General features: G+C 34.8%; 1 protein-coding gene across 1 annotated transcript; it reads left to right on the top strand.

The window, feature by feature from the left end:
• The first annotated feature begins 668 nt into the window (after positions 1-668).
• LOC112715787 (uncharacterized) lies at positions 669-3,492 on the top strand. Its single transcript, XM_025767607.3, has 2 exons — positions 669-1,425; positions 3,124-3,492. The coding sequence occupies exons 1-2, from the start codon at positions 1,051-1,053 to the stop codon at positions 3,139-3,141; spliced, it is 393 nt and encodes a 130-aa protein (XP_025623392.1). The 5' UTR covers positions 669-1,050; the 3' UTR covers positions 3,142-3,492.
• The last annotated feature ends 19,010 nt before the right edge of the window (positions 3,493-22,502 follow it).

A 22,502-nucleotide genomic window follows, 5' to 3' on the forward strand; every position in this document is an offset into this window, starting at 1 on the left:
AAATATTAATCGATCTAATAACTTTTGTAATGACATAAGTTTATGAATTTGAAAATTTAAAAATTATTTCATAAAATGTGAAGTTTTAACAAGTAATAATGTTGATCATATTATTTTGATTTCAAGAATGAATACGATAGCAATAAATAAAATTGTTCCAAATAAATTTTAACAAAAACAAAAATTCATAAGTATTTTTATTAATGAAAAATTAATCTATTTTAAAGACAAATACAATTTTTTTCTATGGATTTCCTAACTTGGCAAGTCGAGAATTAATCCACCACATATTGATGCTCTATTTATTAATGGTCTGTCGCTAACTAATGGATTGTGATACACACAAAGCGAGATTCAAACTCCAAATACTTGCTTAAGCAGGCAAATGAGATGACCATTCAATAAATTTAAATTGATTAAAATAAATATTAATTATTTTTAATGTTTTTAAGTTGTAAAATATTTAGAATAATAATTACTATGTATATTTTTTATTTAAATTTAATAAAAAAATTTATATAATTTTATGTATTATCCCGTGTAGGACACGGAACATACACTAGTATTAAATAATAAATAATAATTTCAAAGAAAAAGAAGAAAAAAGGATTGGCAGATAGGAAATAGCGTGTAATAGTCAAAGTGCCTTGCTAAGCAATATAAAAGCTAATGTAAAAAGACGTTAGAAAAGAGAGGTGCAAGTGCAGAGAAAGAAAAGGATAGATAGCTTAACGGTACCAACAAGAATTCAGTAATCCACCCAACTAGAATCCAGAATTTCCAACATTTCTCCATTTCTCGTTTTTCGCAGGGCATTCTTCACTCACTGCCATTCTCACCTCTCAATACATCTTCCAAGCAAACACCCAATTACCCTTTATCTCACAAAGATTCCTTCTTTACCGTTTCTCTCTCGTAATCGGTTATTCCTCCTGAAATACAAAAGCCTCAATTCAAGAAAAAGAAAAACCACCCCATTGGGTTAATCAAATTCGCAGGCGAGCTTCACCGGCAAGCTCGCCTTTTGTTTTTTTCCTTCCCCCAGAAGCCATGGCCACAAAGATTCTTTCTCCAGTTGCAATGATCACTGTTCTTGCCCTCCTCTGCCTCGTCACAATGGTCTTAGCCGACGGAAAATCCTCCACGCCATATCTCCGGTTATCTTCGGATGACGCCAGCGAACGACAGAACGCAGCATCATCATCATCGCCGCCGGCATCGTGCCCCGTGAAATGCTTCCGTACGGACCCGGTTTGCGGCGTGGACGGCGTGACGTACTGGTGTGGGTGTGCGGAGGCGGAGTGCGCCGGCGCTAAGGTTGCGAAAATGGGATTCTGTGAAGTTGGGAATGGGGTATCGACTCCTCTATCTGGTCAAGCACTTCTTCTTGTGCATATCGTGTGGCTCATTGTGTTGGCTTTCTCGGTATTCTTTAGCCTTTTCTAACTGATATACATACAATACAAACCCTCTGTGTTTTGAGCTTTGTTTTCGAGGGTTTCATTATGCGCTTTCCTTATTCTTCCTCTTCTGAGTTGGGTTTGTTTTCTTTGCTTCCCTGACCACAAAAGAACGAATATATATAGTAACTTTTTAATCTAGTTGAATTACATTTGAGTTCTTCCAGCCTTTCTGTGCATTTTGTGCCTCGTTGTTTGTATTGAATTCACAAATATTGATCTTCCTTCTTTGGGACTCGTAACAACATTTTATTTTTTATTAAAATTATTGGTAATTCTCATTGGTTAATAATTAATAGCATAATATAATAGTTGCGCTAAAATAAAAGATAATAAGAATCATTTACAAAGTTATCTAAGCTTCTAGAGCATATTTTATTCCATTTTTGTTCCCTTCCAAACATAAAAAGGCCAAAATATGGAGGGAAGCGCTCAGTGAGTTGTCCCTATACTATAGGATGGTGCTTGCTGTAAATTAATATATGAACGAAGGGTGTTGGGCCCAAAGTTAACCTAATTTATTGGCTTTCTTAGGCCTCCCGAAAGCTACTCTCCGACAAATATATTGTCTTTAAAATTTTTATCCAAATGATTTTGAAGTTATTTATCATTCTACAAGCTTACTTCACTAAATTCGCTAAATTTTAGCATTCTAAATTTTTGACTCTAATCCTCAATTATGTTTATTCTAATTTATTTTATTCTAATTTTTTTAATGAATGTCTCTATCCTTTTTTGGATTAGCTCACCAAAATTTGACAATTTTGACTCCCAACTTTTTGTAAAAATTTTTTTAAAATTTTATAACATTCATCGTATATGATGAGATAAGCTGCATTATCGTTTTGATAAAAAAAAAATTACTTGTCTAATTTAATAAGTGCTATTTTCAACCTTCTAATTTTTTTAGCATCTTTTGCTTTGATCTTTTCTATTTGACTGGCTCCAGATTGAGATGACTATAAGCTTCTTGGGTAAATGCAGTGGTCATCCCACTTGCTCCAGGATGATATTCATTATTGATCTTAATCTCCCTAGGCAAACGCAGTGATTCGTCCCACTGGTTCCAAATTGAGATTTAAGATTTCTTTGACCCATCCACACGATAGATGATTGATTATTTATATATATGCATATGCTTTGAGCTTCACACTGCTGGGACTGTCCAGAGTTTGCTACCGGACATATCGGGTTTAGCTGGATAACCGACAAATGATATCATCGGTCATAAGACAGACATACATCATGTGCATTTGTATAGTTTGTTTGAGTATGCATACTTTGGTTTGCTTAATTGTTTATATATGTCTATATGCTACATGACCTAAATGTTGTTTTTGTTTTGTTAATTATGTATTACTTGTATGCTTTGTATGTATTTGACCTTGAGAGGCCCTTTATATGGTGGAGGTGTGATGAGGGTTGTTCCACCCGGCGATTTGGAGGTTTGAAGGAGATTGAGGTGAAGAGTTAGATTAGAATTAGAATCCCATTAGAAATATTATTGATATTTCTGGTTTAGAATAAGTTTTAAGATTAATCTGAGTGTCAAAGTTCTAGGAATGCCTCTAATTTTTTCGAGATCTTATATATTATCTATGTGGGCACTTTTACCGTACTAAGAACCTCCGATTCTCATTCCATACATGTTGTTACTTTTCAGATGCAGGACGTGCATTGATGCGTCTCACTGAGCGTGCTGGATTTGCTTTCTTAGAAGTGAAGACTTATTTTTTGGGACTTATTTTATTTTTTAGTTTATGTAGTTTGTTCTCCACTTTTATACTTTATGTTGTATATCCCTCTTAGAAGATTATTTTGGAGAAATAGGACTTTTATGTTTATGTTTTGAGGATTGTTTCTGTACACACGCGCGCATGCGCACACATATTCTAGTCGGCTATAGCTTCGCAGGTCGAGTCTACACACACACACATTCTAGTCGGCCATGACTTCACAGGTCGAGTCTAGAGCTTGATTATATTTATTCGTTAGAACTCTATATATATCTATCTTTTGATTTTTTGTATAAGCTTTCCATCTTATCGTTTTTCGTGAGCGTTGCATCTTCAATTTGTTTTGATCGTACCATTTTCTTTCAAGACTCTTAGCTATATTATCATCATTATATATGTATATATTTTATTTTTAGAGGTCATAGCGCCTCGCCACCTTTGATTTTTATCCTAGGCGTAAAACTCTATGTGGTAGGATGTTACAATTTTTATAATCACAATCTAATGATATTTGAATTCAGTTACTGTTATTCTAGTTGCACATGTTAAAGTTATTTAATTCTTTGGTTTCTATTATTAGAAATTTGTATTAACAAACACTAAAAAAAAAAAGAATGAATGGCAATTTGTCACACTTAGTTACACCGTCATAAAATACTCAAGAAAATGAGAATCTATGTTCAAAAATTGTCTAATTACTTGACACAATACAGGTACAAGTTCTATCTGATTCGCATCAATAATTGGCACCGATTGCAAATAAATTTTATTGATGTTCACTTCAATATTCTTTTGTAGCCATTACCAAGTTAATGCTTTTATGTTCTTCGTTACCAATATGTTGTATATCTTTTCTCCCAATATCTGTTTGTTGGAATATTAAGCCAGAGATTATTGGACTATTTTACTGTCTTGGTAATTTCAATATGATCAGATACTTATGCTTAGGGGTGGCAAACGGGCCTAAACCCACCGGGCCGGTCCACGTAACCGCCAAAAAAGGCGGGCTGGGCTGAAAAATTGGGACCGCCGAAAGACAAAAGCCCGCCTAACCCAAACCGTTTAAACTGTGGGCTTTGGCGGGGCGGGGCGGGCTTCCCCGACAGGCTGACGCTTTTTTTTTTTGGGCTGAAGTGCTGAACCCATTAGGCCATTACCCATGAACCCACCCACCCGGCCACTCCCTACCCGACCCGACCCAATCCCCATTCCCTATTTCCCCAGCCAAACGGCCGAAACCCTAATGGCCTAATGAATCCCCAACCCCAAGAGCCAAGACCTAATCCCTAATTCCAGATTTGCAGCTTCCTCACTCAGCCACTCCTCAGTTCGTCGTCACTCAGCCACTCCTCGACGGCCTCAGTTCCTCAGTTCCTGCGTTCCTCACCGAGTCACCGTCAGTTCCTTACCGTCAGTTCCTCACCGTCACTCTCAGTCTCTCACTCGGTCATCCTCAGCCCCTCACCGTCACTCTCAGTCTCTCACTTCCATCGTCCCTCACCGTCACTCTCAGTCTCTCACCTCAGCTCGAACTTCATAGTTCCGTCCTCACCCCTGAATCCCTGACGGTCGCTGAGTCGGAGTCAGTTTCCTCACCGTCGATCTTCGGTCGTCGTGGCCTACAGGTTTATAGCCACCGCTGCTGCTCCGTCTGGTCGTCGTCGCTGCTGCCTGCTGGTCTCGGTCCTGGGCTCCTGGGTCTTGTCCTTTGACTCTGCTGGTCTCGCTCTCTGTCACGGCTGCTCCTCGCCTCATCTGTGGCTCTGTCCTAGTCCTCGTCTCCTCTGGTAAGTTTTCTGGCTTATGGTTTGAGATTCATCAATTTAGGTTTGTTTGTTGTGTTTTGTGACTGCTGTTTGATATAGGTAAATTAGGGTTGATATTTGGTTGAGTTTTGATTATAGTTGATATTTGGTTAAATCTGATTATGGTTGAGTTTTGATGATGGTTGATAATGGTTGAGTTTTGCCTATTTGGTTAAATCTGATGCAGATTCAGAAATTGTTTCTTATTTTTTGTGTTGTTTGATAATGGTTGAGTTTTGATTATGGTTGATATTTGGTTAAATCTGATTATGGTTGAGTTTTGATGATGGTTGATAATGGTTGAGTTTTGATTATGGTTGAGTTTTGATGATGGTTGATAATGGTTGAGTTTTGCCTATTTGGTTAAATCTGATGCAGATTCAGAAATTGTTTCTTATTTTTTGTGTTGTTTCTTAATGGTTGAGTTTTGATTATGGTTGATAATGGTTGATATTTGGCTGAATACTTGAATCTGATGCGGATTCAGAAATTGTTTGCTGTTTTTTGTATGATTTGCTAATGGTTGAAAATCGTAGTTCATATAAACAATTTACATTTACTTTTATTTCAGGAAATATGAATTCTGAAACTGTGAGTAACCTTGTTACTACTGGAGTTGGTTCTGAGGCTACTCCGGTCGAGGTTGATGAACCTAGTTCGAAAAGGCTGAGACCAGCAACCTCTGATGTTTGAAATTTTTTCAAAAAGTTCGGTCCAGATAAGGATGGAGTAGAACGTGCTGAGTGTAAAGGATGCAAGAAAGTGTTTAAAGCTGGAGGTAAGCGATATGGCACTTCTACTATAAAACGGCATCTTGATAGTTGTACTCAAATTAAGCATGAAGATATTGGTCAGACTATAGCAGAATTGCAACTTAAAATGGGTTCACTTAAGATTGATTCAGGAGTGGCTAGAGAGATGTTTGTTGGGTATGTAGTTGCTGGGGATAAGCCTTTTAATATGATTGATGATAGGAGATTTAGAAATTGGGTGAAATATATTAGTCCAACTTTGAAACTTCCTTCTAGGAATACGGTTAAGGCTGACATAGTGAAAGTCCACAAGAGAGAAGCTGCGAAACTTAAAAAAATTTTAGTTTCCATTCCAAATAGAATTTGCTTAACATCTGATCTTTGGACTTCCAGTACCAATGAGGGGTTTATATGTTTGACTGCACATTTTGTTAATGAGAACTGGAAATTACAGAGTAAAATTCTCAATTTTTGTCATATGCCTCCTCCTCACACAGGATTTGAATTGTCTTCTAAAATCTTTACGCTTTTGAATGAGTGGAAAGTTGATAAAAAGATTTTTTCCATTACTTTGGATAATGCTTCTTCTAATGATACTTGTGTTGAACACTTGAAAAGTACTTTGGATGTGCATGGTTCATTGTTGTGTGGTGGTGAATTCTTTCATGTTCGTTGGTCTGCTCATATTTTAAATTTTATTATCCAAAATGGAATGAAAATATGTGGTGATGCAGTGTGTAAGATTAGAGAGGGTATTAAGTTTCTGAGAAAATCTGAAAGTCGAATGGTTAAGTTTAAAGAATGTTTTGAAGATATTGAGGGACTTGAGTATACGACTGCATTATGTTTAGATGTTCCTACTAGGTGGAATTCACTTTATGCAATGCTTGCAAGTGCTATTCCTTATAAGAAAGCTTTTGAAATGTATAAAGTAAAAGAAGCTGGGTTTAGGGAGTATTGTCCTTCATCAGATGAGTGGAGAAGAACTGAAAAGATATATGATTTCTTGTTACCATTTTACGAAACTACCAAGTTGATGTCTGGAACTTCTTACCCAACATCCAACTTGTATTTTTTACAAGTTTGGCAAATCCAGCTGATTTTAATGAATAGTTTGAAGAATGATGAAGTGCTTATAAGGATCATGGGAGAAAAAATGATGATTAAGTTCAAGAAATATTGGGAACAATACAGTGTTGTTCTTGCATTTGAGGCAGTTCTTGATCCTAGATTTAAACTCAACACTTTGGTTCATTGCTATAATGAGATTGATCCTATTAGTGTTAAAGACAAAGTGGAGCATGTGAAGAGTAAGTTATACAAGTTTTTTGAGGTTTATGACCAAAATTTCTCTACAACTGTAGAGACTTCTTCCCAACTTTCAAGTAATTTTTCTCAAGCAACATCTTTTGCAATTGGAACTCAGCTTATTAAAATTGTTGGTGTAAGTATTTTTATCTACTTGATTATATGTGTTTTTTATTTTTCATGCTTTTTGATTCATATATTGTTTGTAATGCAAAGGATTTGATGTCCCGTAATCAAGAAGCTGAAGTGAAAAGTGGAAAGAACCAACTCGATATTTATTTGAGTGAGGCAATATTATTTTGCAATGATGCAATCATTGATGTTTTGCAATGGTGGAAAGACAACCATCATCGTTTTCCAACACTATCACTAATGGCACGAGATTTGTTGAGCATTCCTATTACTACCGTGGCTTCAGAATCTGCATTTAGCATGGGTTCTCATGTTTTGAATAAGTATAGAAGTCATTTGTTGTTAGATAATGTTGAAGCAGTGATTTGCACCAGAAATTGAATACGTGGATATGATGATTTTGGTATATTATATTTATGACATACATACTTGAGTGATTTTGAACATTATTATGTACTATTTTGCTAATATATTTATTTACTTTTTTCTAGAGGAAGATAAAGATCAGGAAGATATTGCAAAAGGAGAAGGCTATTCTTCAGGAGTTGGTTCCAATGATGTTATTAACTTATATGAAGATGAAGATGAAAATTAAGTGTATTGAATTAAGTTTAATTTGATTTGAAGACTATTTATAATTATGTTTTTGGACTTTGGATTATATAGTTATTTTGTCTATGGGACTATTTATAACTATGACTTGAATATTTTGGATAATTGGATTATGTTTATTTACTTTGAAGACTATTTATATCCTTTGAAGACTATTTATATTTAATATTTATATTTATATTGATTTAAATAGAAGATATTAGATATGTTCTTATAAAAAAGAAACAATTAATTAGGTGGGTTTAGCCCGATTTATATTGATTTAAATAGAAGATATTTGTTCTTATTAAAAAAAAAACTAATTAGAGCCCGCCATTAGGCGGGGCGGGCTAGGATTTTGGGACCGCCTGAATAGGCGGGGCGGGGCGGGCCAGCCCGCCAGAGAGCGGGCTTCCGGCGGGGCGGGGCAGGCTTCCCCGCCTGACACCCCTACTTATGCTTTTCATTCTTTAGGTATCTAGTTGATGAAAATTTTTAGGAAATAAGCTGCATATTTTTTAATTATTATTCTTTTTTATTTTATAGTTTCCCATACTAGAAGCGTCCATAGCAAAAAATTCTATAAATGTGAATTCAAATCAGTTTGTGTAATTGTGTAAATAAGTTTTAATTTACTCATGGTAAAAGTATAAATCAAATGTGCTCGTGAGGGTCAAATTAAATTAGATCAACATCCACTTTTTCTTTTATTTTTGACCTATTTTTGTTGTTGACCTAACTTGGTATATTTTATCATATCCTATAAATGTGATATATCTATTAAGTTTTGCAAGTGTGGATTTTGCCATTGATTTTATTTTATTTATTTTCTTTCTCAAGAATAGCTAAATTAATCGAGTGTAGACTTCAAATATGATTCTATACTCTTTTGGAGAGCAGTTATGTTACACATACAAGCTAAGTCTTTTTAACTTATAAGTCTTACAAGTTGGGCCAAACCTAATAGAAGCTACGCTCACCTATAAAAGCGTGTTAACACACGCATCACGTTTCCAAAGTGCTCCTTCATCATTATGAACGACTCTTCTTCTTCCTCGATAAAAACACAACTGTCATTTTTTCTTTGCATTTCTCGTCTTCCTCTTCTTATTCCTCTTCCTTCTTCTTCTCTTTCTTCTTTGTGTTTCTCCTCCTTTTTCTTCGCGTGTTTCAACTTTAGTATCGTGTTTCTCCTCCTTCTTCTTTTGATTTTGCAACATTATGTATTTTTTTCTTCTTTATTTGATTTTTTTCTCCCAAAAAGAATTATGAAAATATGAAATAAGAAGATGAAGAAGAAGAAGCAGCAAAAGATGAAGAGGAGAAAGATGAAGAGTTCTGAATTATGCAAAACTTATCAGAATAAAAATACACCCAAATATCTTCGTTACACCCAAATTTGCTGCAAATACAGAAATGAATTATGCTACGTGTACACTAAAATCAATCACCAAAATCAGCCACCAGTATAAAATACATACTGGAATACAAATATACATTGAAAATAAATTAAATCACACATATATTTATACACAAATACATTGGTAGCTGATTTTAGTGTACAAATAACATTTTTGTTAAGAAAAATATTTCCTCTAATGCTGCATTTTCTTCTTCTTCTTCTTTTCCTTATTTCTTTCTTTCTTTTAGTTAAATGAATATAAGTTCATCTTCTTCCAAGTAATTTTGTAGCATTATGTGTTTCTTCTTCTTCTTTATTTGTTTGATTTTTTTGTTTTTATTCTTGTTAAGAGAGTAAAACAAGAAGAAACTTGAGAAGGTAAAACAAAAAGGAAACGATGAAAAAAAGAAGAAGAAGATCGTGATGATGATAAAAAAAAAGAAGAAGCAGCAGAAAATGAGGAGGAAGAAGAAGAGTTCTGAATTATGCAGAATTTATCAGAATAAAAATACAGCCAAATATCTTTGTTTTACACCTAAATTTGCTGCAAATACAGAAACGAGTTATGCTACATGTACACTAAAATTAGCCACCAAAGTCAGCCACCAGTATAAAATACATACTGGAATACAAATATATATTGAAAATAAATTAAAGCACACATGTTTATACACAAATACATTGGTGGCTAATTTTAGTGTATAAATAGCATTTTTGTACAGAAAAATGTTTTCTCTAATGTTGCATTTTTTTCTTCTTCTTCTTTTCCTTATTTCTTTCTTTCTTTTAGTTAAATGAATGTAAGTTCATCATCTTTTAAGTAATTTTGCAGCATTATATATTTTTTCTTCTTCTTTGTTTGATTTTTTTATTCTTATTAAGAGAGAAAAATAAGAAAAAACTTGAGAAGGTAAAACAAAAAGACAAAGATGAATATGAAAAGAAGAAGAAGAAGATGATGATGATGATGAAAAAAAAGCAGCAGCAAAAGATGAGGAAGGGGAAGAAGAAGAGTTTTGAATTATGCATAACTTATCAGAATAACAGTACACCCAAGTATCTTCGTTTTTACACCCAAATATCTTCATGTTACATCCAAATTTGCTGCAAATACAGAAAAATATTTCCTCTAATGCTGTAATTTTTTCTTTTGAATTGAACCACACTTCAGCCACTTGATTGGATTCAAAAACAATAGTCAATTTTGTTCTGGTTCAGTTGACAATCTGAACTTGAATTATTCATTATATTCAACAACGAGATAACTGATGATGGAGGAGAAAGAGAAAAAGAAAGGAAGATAAGAAAATCTAATGAAAAAGAAGGAGGAAGAAGAGGAGGAGGAGAAAAAGGTGGTGTTGATGACGACGATAACGAAGAATAAGAAGAAGAAGAACGTGCGTGCGTTGATTGAAAAATCTGTTAAGGAGGAGCGTGAAACAGACGTGCCATAAGAGGCGCGTTTTAGGAGTAAGTGAATTTCAAGACTTGTAAGACTTGTATAGTAGAAAATTTTTTATGTGGAGATTAATTTTTTGGAGAGCAGAATCGCAATTATGTAAAGGATATTTACAAATTTATATATATTAATATTAATATTTAAGTGAACGGTTAAAATCTTAACCAGTTTTGAGTTAGTTATTTGTTAACCGGTGATATATATTTATGTATGTGATGGTTAGTGTGTGAAATGATACATTATGCCTATTCACACAAAAAATAAAGGGTTGTGACTATTCACACAACAACAAAGGGTCACAACTATTCAACATGGTATGTGACTTCTAGTTATTCATGCAACACACACATATATATATATATATATATATATATATATATATATATATATATATATATATATATATATATATATATATCCCTTTTACTCAAAACAAATACAGTAAGAGAAAATTGTTTTGTCAAGCCTTATTTTCTCCTTCTTTTAAAGTTTAAAAGAGTTAAGAATTTTTTATTATTGCTAATTAAGAAATTTATTGGTTTCATTGTATCTTGGGAGCGTATTGTCATCAACCTTATAGCAACTAAGTGTGGAGACAAATATCTCTCTAAATAAAGCGATCTAATCTTGCCTTGAAACTACTACACAAATATAAGATTTTGTCATCTTACTATCTTCATATACCTAACAATTTTAGAGAGATACTCCTTGAATATGGCACAAGATTAAAACACCACGTTCAAGGTCATGAATCAAGAGTTTGTCAAGTTAGATCGCTTTGATGGAACGAACTTCAACCGTTGGAAGGACAAGATGATGTTTCTTCTTTCGGTTCTCAATCTTGCATATGTGATTGACCCAAAGACTACACCAATTGCCGATGTCGCTGAAAATTCCACATCGGAAGAGAAAGAAAAGATTGTTCAATTGAAGAAGAAATGTGATAAAGATACTTTTGTATATCGAGGTCATATTCTTAACACTTTATCCGACCTCTATGATCTCTATATGTCAATTCAATCACCATTGGAGATTTGGAAATCTTTGGAAGAAAAGTACAATACTGAACGACAAGGAATAGATAAGTTTATTATAATGAAATATTTTGAATTTATTATGAATGATACTATGCCTGTCATGGATCAAATTCATGAATTACAAATCCTTGTAAGTAGACTTCGTGATCTACAAGTGGTGATCCTTGAATCATTAGAAGTTGGAGCAATTATTTCAAAATTGCCTTCATCTTGGAATGGTTACAGGAAGAAACTTTTACATCTTGGTGAGGACTTCACAATTGAGAAATTACTGAGACATATATATATAGAGGAGGAAACTCAAAAAAGTGATACTGTGTATCTTTCTCAAAGTTCTAAAGTGAATCATATTGGTGAAAACAACACCAACAAGAAGAAAAGAAAATTTTCTAAAGATTCAAAGAAAAGATAAGAAGAGACAAAGAGAGTGTTATCATTGTCACAAGAAAGGACATTATATTAAAGAATGTAGACTTCTAAAAAAGGAAGCACCAAAGACCAACTTAGTAGAAGAGAAGGATCTAATTGCTATGGTTGCAGAAAAAGTACAAAACATGCATATTGGCATGGTTATAGAAGTCAACAGAGTAACACAAGAAAAATCACTTGAGTGGTGGTTAGATTCAGGGGCTACTTTTCACGCTTGCAATGATCGCAACCAATTCAAAACATATGAAGAAGTGAACAATAGAGAGATCTTAATGGGCAATGACAACTCAGCCAAAATTTGTGGTCAAGGAACTATGGAATTGAATTTTACATCTGGAGAAATTAAGTTTAATAAATGTATTTCATGTTCCAGATTTGAGAAAAAAAAATTTAGTTTCTGTTAATCTCTTGTGTAAGAAAGGATTCAAAGTTGTAATGGAATCCGATAAAGTAATCTTGCTTAAGAACGATGTATTCATAGAAAAAGGATATTGTATTGAAGGCATGTTTAAACGTAGTATTAATAAAGTGAATGTTTTCTTGTATGTTGTTGATTCTTGTGATTTATGGCATAGTAAATTAGCACACTTAAATTACAAATCAATTGAATATATGCAAAAGAATAACTATATTAATCTTAGTAACAAGGATTTTAATAAGAAATGTGATATTTGCATACAATCTAAAATTACTAAGAAACATTTTCTTAAAGTTGAAAGAAATACACATTTATTAGAATTGATTCATAGTATGAACTAAATGGCAATATTACTAGAGGAGAAAAAGATATTTTATAACCTTTATTGATGATTGTTCTAGATTTACTTATGTGTATTTGCTTAGAAATAAAGATGAAACTTTTGAAATGTTTAAGAAATATAAAATGGAAGTAAAAAATATGCATGATAAGAAAATAAAAGTTCTTCGTAGTGATCGAGGTGGAGAATATTTTTCTAATGAATTTGATAACTTTTGTGAATTACATGGTATTGTGCATGAATCTTTCGCTCCATATACTCCGCAACAAAATGGTTTGGTGAAAAGGAAAAACCGTACCTTAGTGGATATGGTTAATTCAATGTTACTAAATACAAAATTGCTTTACAATTTATGGGGTGAAGCATTATTGACTTCATGTTATATCCATAATAGGATACCATTAAGATATAGAAAGGTTTCTCCTTATGAAATTTGGAAAGGAAGGAAATCTAATTTAAATTATCTTAAAGTGTGGGAGTGTTTAGCCTTTTATCAAGTTTCTGATCAAAAGAGAACCAAATTGGGGGTAAAATCCATAAAAGAAACTCTTATAGGATATGCTCAAAATTCTAAAGCATATAGAATATTAGACTTAGTGTCTAATATAGTTGTTAAATCAAGAGAGGTAGGATTTATTGAAAATAGATTTATCAATGATTCAACTTCTAATTCAGAATATCCCCAAAATGATACTAATATTTCACAAGAAATAAATAATCAAAACAATAAACGTCTAAGCGACAAAGAGTTTATTGAACCAAGTAAGAGCTTGAGAGTAAGAAAAGAAAATGACTTGGTTCCAGATTTTACTTCTTCTCAAGCTATCACCTTTTTGGTAGAAGGAACTAGGAATTCTATAACAAACAAGATTCCTATTGTGATGAATATAGAGGATGATCATCAAACATTCAAAAAGGCTATGACTTCAAGGGATTCTGCTTTTTGGAAAGAAGCAATAAATGATGAAATACACTCAATATTATCTAGCAATACTTGGTTCTTGGTTGATTTGCCTCCAAGATCAAAGCCTATAGGATGTAAGTGGCTATTTAAAAGAAAGTATAACATTGATGGTTCATTACAAACCTTTAAAGCAAGGTTAGGGGCTAAGGGGTTTAGACAACAAGAAGGTCTAGACTATTTTGATACCTACGCACCTGTGGCAAGAATGACTTCTATTAGGACTCTTATAGCATTAGCATCCATTCATAAGCTTTATATACATCAAATGGATATTAAAACAGCTTTTCTAAATGGAGATCTTAATGAAGAAATCTATATAGAGCAACCGGAAGGCTATGTACTACCCAAAAATTAAAAGAAAGTTTGCAAATTAATTAAGTCTTTGTATGGGCTAAAACAAGCACCTAAACAATGGCATGAGAAGTTTGATTCAGTAGTGTTATCAAATGGTTTCTCACATAATAGTTCGGATAAATGTATTTACTCAAAATTTACTAAAGATTATGGAGTAATCATTTGTTTATATGTTGATGTCTTGATGATATGTTAATCATTGGAACAAATTTAGAAGGAATTCGTGTAATAAAGGAGTATCTAACTTCTAAATTCAAGATGAAAGATTTGAATGAAGTTGATACCATATTGGGCAAAAAGGTGCATAAGAATGAAGTTGGCTTTACTTTAAGTCAATCTCATTATATCGAAAAGGTATTAGAAAAGTTTGATCATCTCACAATTAAAGAATCTAATATGCCCTATGATCCTAATCTTAAATTAGAAGGAAACATGGGAAGACCTATAGCACAATTAGAATATGCTAGTGCTATAGAAAGTTTAATGTATGCAATGCATTGTAATAGACCTGATATAGCATTTGCTGTGTGCAAATTATCAAGGTTTACAGGAAAGTCTAGCAATCAACATTGGAAAGCTATAACAAGAGTTTTTGGTTATCTCAAGAAAACCATAAACTTGGTATTACATTATAGTGATTATCCCGCATTTTTAGAAGGTTATTCCAACGCAAATTGGGTTACAAATCTTAGTGATAACAAATCCAATCCAGGATGGATTTTCACCATAGGTGGTGGAGCAATAAGTTGGGTCTCAAAGAAACAAATATGTATTACACATTCTACTATGGAGGCTGAGTTTATAGCTTTATTAGCCACGGGTAAAGAAGCGGAATAGTAAGAAATTTGTTGTATGATATAAAGCTGTGGGCACAGCAGACGACAACCATTTCAATCTTCTGTGATAGTGAATTAACCATGTCTCGAATATATAATAAGGTTTATAATGGAAATTCTAGACATATTAGTTTGAGACATGAGTTTGTAAGGCAACTAATAGATGATGGTGTAATTACCATCACTTATGTAAGATCTCAAGGAAATTCAGCAGACCCTTTGACTAAAGGTTTGTCAAGAGATAAAATCAAACTACTGCTAAAATGGGATTAAAATCTACTATTGCTAAATGATGGGAACCCAACCTTATTGATAAACCACTATTTTATGGTTTATCTTGTGCTAAATAGAGTGGATTTTATCAATCTTTTATACACTTATTCATATGAAATGCATGGTTTTTACATTTTCTTCCCAGATTGATGCTATGATTGAAAACATGCTTCTTTGGCCTTAATTTTGTTAATTTTAATCCTCTCTTATTACCATTCGATGCCTTGATATGTGTGTTAAGTGATTTTAGAGTTTCTAGGGCAGGAACGACTTAGAGGATGGAAAGAAAGCATTCAAAAGTGGAAGGAATACAAGAAGTTGAAGGAATTGCTAAGCTGTCAGCCCTGACCTTTTCGCACTCAATCGATCATAACTTGAGTTACAGATTTCCAAATGAAGCCGTTCTAGTTGTGTTGGAAAGCTAACATCCGGGGCCTCGAAATAAGATATAGTTTGTCATAGTTTCCTTACTGTTAGGCGATGTGCACGAGCAAAACACGCGTACGCGTGGATAGTGCGCAGACAAGCGACGCGTACGCGTGCATGACGCGTACGCGCGCCTGAGCCACGTGCTTTACGTATCAGAAATTGCCAGGAGGCAATTTCTGGGCTGTTTTTGGCCAAATTTTAGCCCAAAAATAGAGATTAGAGGCTGCAGAGTGGAGGAATCAGACAGACACTTATCATTCATATAATTTTAGGTTTTAGATGTAGTTTTCTAGAGAGAGAGAGAGGCTCTCTCCTCTCTCTAAGTTTTAGGATTTTTAGTTTTATTCCTTTTCAATTTCATATTTCTATTATTCTTTGATTTAGATTTCTTCTACTATTATTGTTCTAGCACTTTGGTCATCTATTCCTCTTGTTGATTTCTCTATTTTTCCAATTTAGCTTATGAATTTTCATGTTAGATTTGATTTTCTATTTAATGCAATTTGAGGTATTTCATATTTATGATTGCTTTCTTTAATTTATGTTATTGATGCTTTCAATTAGTTGTTTGAATTTTATTATCTCTTATTACTTTTCTATGCTCTTGTGTTGTGCCTACCAAGTGTTTGATAAAATGCTTGGAATGATGTTAGAGTAGGATTTTATGTTCTTGGCTTGGGATGGTAACTTAGGAACTCTTGAGTTACTAATGTCCAAGTAATTGATGATTGGGGGCCATTAAATCTAGTTCTCACTAATTGAATTGGTGGAGAGCTAGGACTTATGGATTTGGATTGATATAGCTCATTTAACTTTCCTTTACTACTAGTTAGATGATGACTTACTGGGATTGATCCTTACCAATTCTCATGTTGTGGTTAGTGATAAGGATAGAGATCCTTGACCACCAAACCTTGCCAATACCCCTTTATCATTTGATTTTCATTACCATTTACGTTTCTTGTTTCTTATTTCAAAAACCCCAAAATATATCTTTGCATAACCAATTATAAGAACACTTTCCTGCAATTTCTTGAGAGACGACCCGAGGTTTAAATACTTCGGTTATTACTTTTAAGGGGTTTGTTACTTATGATAACCAAACTTTTGTATGAAAGAATTATTGTTGGTTTAGAAACTATACTTGCAATGAGAGTTTATTGTTAAATTCTAAACCGTCAAAAATCTGTTCATCAAAATAGTGTCGTTGCCGCAGATTTGCAAACGTGTTCCTTATTATTGGTTATTGTAAATATTTGCTTTTCGCTTGTTTGTTTGATTTTGTTTTTAATTTTTATAAGCTACTATGAATTCTCACCCTTTTGGCTATGAGTCTGGTTACCATTGCAGGAGAGGAGATTACAATGAGAACATGCATCAAGGTTGGAACAACCAAAGATGGGAGGCGCCACAAGGATTTGATCAACCCTCTTGGCAATAAACTCCTCCAATGTGTTACAAGCAACAAGCATTCTGTGATGCATATCAAGGCAATGTTTATGGTGGACCTTTTCGTGACAATCAACCCCCACTATACTATACCTATGAGCCCCCTCCTCTACATAACTTTGAACCACCATACTCACAAGCCACCCACTACCAAACACCCTTCTATGATCCTAATCCTTACCCACCATACTAACCACCTTATGAGCCATATGAACCATATAAAGAGCCACCCTAATTCCAACCCAACTACTCTCCAGAACCACCACCTCCATATTATAATCCCCAAGCGGAACAAGAGTTAAGGGATCATCTCAAGGAGACACTGCATCAATTTCAAGCAGTCGTTCATCAATTGGAGCAAGTGGTAAGCCGAAAAGCATATGACGCTTCCATAGCTAAAGAATCTCAACTTGAGAACATGGAATTGAAGTGTGTTGTGCAACAAGTGGACAAGATGGAGAGTGTTGAATCGCCACATCCTTATTATGATGAACCACCTTCATATCATGAACCTTCCCTCCCAAATAATGAATCATCATATCCACCCCGATCTCCAATGGATAACACTCTAAATGTTCTTTTTCCAAAGCAAAGAGAGATGCAAAGGCCGACACAAGAGTTCCAAGGAACTGTGCTAAATTTCACGGCCGCCTTGGGCGAGTTAATAAATTGATTAGCCTCCCAACGGGTAGAGACTTAAGGAACTCCCATAGCTACATATGGAGAATCTAATAGCATGGAGAAAGCCGAAATTATCACAAAAGAGGAAGTGGTTGAAGACTTGGGAGATGCGGAACCTCCATGGGAAAGTCCAGTCATAGAGCCTCCTTCCGAGGTGTTTGATGTTGATGTTGAGGAGGGTGTACAATCTCCACGGCACATCATGGTTGAAGACTTTGCAGAGGTTGATCAAGAGATAGAGATTAAAGAAGAAGAAACACAGCCTCCCCTGCCCTTGGTAGGCAATGAAGAAGAGATTGAATTGGAAGAAAGCTACCAAGAGGAAGCGGTTGAAGTTGAAGAGGCTTGCAAAGAGGTGGAAGAATTCCAAGGGAGTAGAGCTTGCAAGACCATTGGAAACACCTCTTCCAAAGCCATTACCATCACATATAACATTCAAGTGGGTAAAATCCTTATCCTTAACCTTTACTTTTCCACTTGAATATGGTTTTTTTGAGACGGATGGTCAACTTAGAGCTCTTTGTAGCTTTAAGAGTAAGAGGGAGATGGTTAGTGGTAGGAGTTGTCAGGCAAGGTTCGATATGGTTGTATGCTCCAAATTGAAGTACAAGGGTTGGTGTAGAGCTCAATTGAATGGGTCTAGGAAGTTGTTTGGACGCTTCAGTGAGAATTCAAATTGCTTGCCACCTGGTTGGAACAATGATGATCAACAAGAAGACGGGTGCAAAAGCAAGGTTTGTGTCCCTGGAATTCAGTCTAGCAATCAATACTCTTGGGGCCTTGTCACTTGCTTTAACTTGCTTGAAGGCTCTTTGTGCCTAGTTTGGGACCCCAGAGGCTACTGGAAGTACAAACATTGGTGGGGATTCCTGGACGAGTTCAAGCACAAGCCGCCATGACAAGGAGCTCACCACATGTCCAACTTAAGGACTTTAACTAAAGTGTTAGGTGGGAGACAACCCACCATGGTATGATCGTTCCTTTTCATTCTTAGTTTTATTTTGTTTTATTTTTATCCATGTTCATTTATACATTCTGCATCAGCACCTGCATTCTACATAAAAAAAGGGGGATCGACGCGCAAATGCCTAATACGCATCTGCGTCCTTCGTGTATGCGAAATATGGTAGATTGAACAGAAAGTGGCGCGAGAGCTGAGCAAGAAACGTGCTTTAGGCACAATCAAGCCCATGCGTACGCGTGCGCTTCGTTCCACCTTTAGCGACCCACGCGTATGCGTTTATGGCGCGTCCGCGTGGAAGAAGAAATTGGCATAAAACCATGTTTGGCCAGAGAGTTGGGCTGGTCTGGGACTGGTACTGTGTTAGAGGCACAAATTCACCCACGCGTACGCGTTCCTGACACGTGCGCGTCCCTTTTCTACCTATGACCATCCACGCGTGCGCGTACATGACGCGCACGCGTCGTTTACATTTTTGGCCTCCAGCCCAGAATGACCAGAGAGTTGTGCGTATGCGAGGCTGGACTCGCGCGATCGGAACGACCAGAGGCGCATGTCCGTGCACTGGATGCTTACGCGTCCCTTCTTCTTATGCGACCCACGCATCCACGGGCTATACGCGTGCGCGTCGCTGCACCGCCTCACTTAAAGTAGTCCGCCGCCTAGATTTCTTCTTCCCCCTTCTCATCCTTATTCTCTTTCCTTCTCTTTTACATATTGCATTTGCATACTTTTCTTCATTGCATTTTAATTTTGTTCATGTTTTTATCTTCTTTTCTAATTTCTTATTTTTTCATTGGTGTTAAATATTCTTATTCAAATGTTGCATCTTTTCTTGAATTATTTTGGTGCTTTGTGACTTGTTTTAAAATGTTGGATGTTATTAATTATAATTCCATGCTAATTTTTATGATACTTGTATTCCATTTGCATTGATATGCACCTATATTATCTTTCATTACCCACACTCTCTCCCCTATTATTGCAATTTTTTCACTTTTCATATGCCATTTGCTTCTACTGTTTTCTCACTTGCATGTTGTAGCTACTATGTAGTTGAGATCCTCATTATTTGGCATCAACCCACCCATATTCTATTTGTTTCCTTATCTTTATTTCTGGGTTACTTTTCTTCCTTTTTCTTTTCTTTTAGGATGGCCACCGAGAAGGGTAAGGGAAAGCTTCTCAATGGGGCAACCGACAAGTCCATCTGCACAACCTTCGGTGAAAAGCATCAGTTGTAGCATCTCGTCCACTTGCATATCTCAGCATGCACCGAGGACGGTGCAATCTTTAAGTGTGGGGAGGTCGATACCGGCTTCCGTGGGTTAGTTTTTCCTCTCAACACCAATGTTTAATTTTCTTTGTTAGTTCATTGTTGCATTTGCATGTGTAATTGCATGTTTGTTTGATTTTCTGCATAATTTTACCACTGCTTGGTTGAAGTAATATTTTCTTTTTTAAGAAACTTTTTATAGCATCTCACTAATTTGAATTAAAATGTTTGTTAAATTTGTTTGAAGAAATTTTATTTTGGAACATGGTTTAGAGCCCGAACACACAAAACCAGTGAGATTTTGAGCCTATTCGATTGGTTGCATTTTAACAACCACTACTTTATTTTTGGTGTGTGTTGTTCTCTCTATAATTGTGATCTTTGTCTTGCTTAATTTCATATTTCTATTGTTTTGATGTATGCATACACTTATATGATTGAGGTCTTGTTTCACTTAGCTTACATACCCATATGGCCTTAACCTTTCATTATCCTTTGCAAACCAATGTTGAGCCTATTTTACCCATTTGTTCTTTACTTTACCACATCATTAACTCTAAGCAAAAAATAATAATGTCCCTAAGTTGAATCTTTGGTTAGCTTAGACTAGTAAGAGTGCTCATGATCTAAGTGTGGGAAAATTGGGTTGGAAACATTTGGTTTAAGAATTGGGTGTTGTATATTTTTGCTGAATTTGTGAAAGAGATAGTTAAGCACATGTTCTTGCATTCAATACTTTAATCATATACATTGAGAAAGACAAAAGAAAAAAAAATAAAAAAAAGAGAAAAAGAAAAGAAAAAGAGCAAATAATAAAAAGGGGACAAAATACCCTAAGTTAAGTAATAATATCAATACATATGTACTGTACTACATTTGGGATGCATGAATATGTGGTAAATACAGTTAAGGGCAGTTAGATTTTGCATTGTAATTACATGGATTGTCTTAGGTTAGGTGGTAAGTTTAGGTTAATCAAGGATTTGAATTTTAGTCCACTTAACCAAATACATTCCTACCTTGACTCTAACCCCATTACAACCCTTAAAAGACCTCTTGATATGTGTATTTTGTGCATTAAATCTTTGTTGATTGATAGAAGAAGAGCAAGTCTTAGAAAGTAAGGTTAGTAGAGAATTGAGAGAATCAAACCTCAAACACTTGAGTGATTAGAGTGTATACACTTCCCGTGAGGGTTCGATGCTCGATTCTTTGTTCCTGGATTTCATGAGCTATTTTCTTTTGCAAGTCTATTTTTACTTCATTTTTATGATTTGAATTAGTGAAATCCAGTCCATATTTGTTCTTGAAAGATTTATTTACTTTTCACCAAGTAGGTAAAAGCATTTTTGCATTTAGCTGCATTCATATAGATAGGTTGCATTTCATACATCATACCATTTTGCCTTTACTCTTTTAGTTCTCTTGAGCTTAGCATGAGGACATGCTAATGTTTAAGTGTGGGGAATTTGATAAACCACTATTTTATGGTTTATCTTGTGCTAAATAGAGTGGATTTTATCAATCTTTTATACACTTATTCATATGAAATGTATGACTTTTACATTTTCTTCCCAAATTGATGCTATGATTAAAAACATGCTTTTTACCTTAATTTTGCTAATTTTATCTCTTATTACCATTCGATGCCTTGATATGTGTGTTAAGTGATTTCAGGGTTTATAAGGCAGGAACGACTTAGAGGATGGAAAGGAAGCATGCAAAAGTGGAAGGAATACAAGAAGTTGAAGGAATTGCTAAGCTGTCAGCCCTGACCTCTTCGCACTCAATCGATCATAAATTGAGCTACAGAGGTCCAAATGAGGCGACTTTAGTTGCGTTGGAAATCTAACATCCGGGGCTTCGAAATGATATATAGTTTGCCATAGTTGCCTTGCTGTTAGGCGATGCGCACATGCAAAGCACGCGTACACGCGCATGAGCCACGTGCTGTACGTATCAGAAATCACTGGGGGCAATTTCTGGGCTGTTTTTGGCCCAATTTTTAGCCCAAAAATAGAGATTAGAGGCTGCAGAGTGGAGGAATCAGACAGACACTTATCATTCACATAATTTTATGTTTTAGATGTAGTTTTCTAGAGAGAGAGCCTATCCTCTCTCTAGGTTTTAGGATTCTTAGTTTTATTCCTTTTCAATTTCAGATTTCTATTATGCTTTGATTTAGGTTTCTTCTACTATTATTGTTCTAGCACTTTGGTTATCTATTCCTCTTGTTGATTTTTCTATTTTTCCAATTTAGCTTATGAATTTTCATGTTAGATTTGATTTTCTATTTAATGCAATTTGAGGTATTTCATATTTATGATTGCTTTCTTTAATTTATGTTATTGATGCTTTCAATTAGTTGTTTGGATTTTATTATCTCTTATTACTTTTCTATGCTCTTGTG

The sequence above is a fragment of the Arachis hypogaea genome, chromosome 10, assembly GCF_003086295.3.
Source record: "Arachis hypogaea cultivar Tifrunner chromosome 10, arahy.Tifrunner.gnm2.J5K5, whole genome shotgun sequence".
In the NCBI taxonomy this organism is placed as follows: Eukaryota; Viridiplantae; Streptophyta; class Magnoliopsida; order Fabales; family Fabaceae; genus Arachis; species Arachis hypogaea.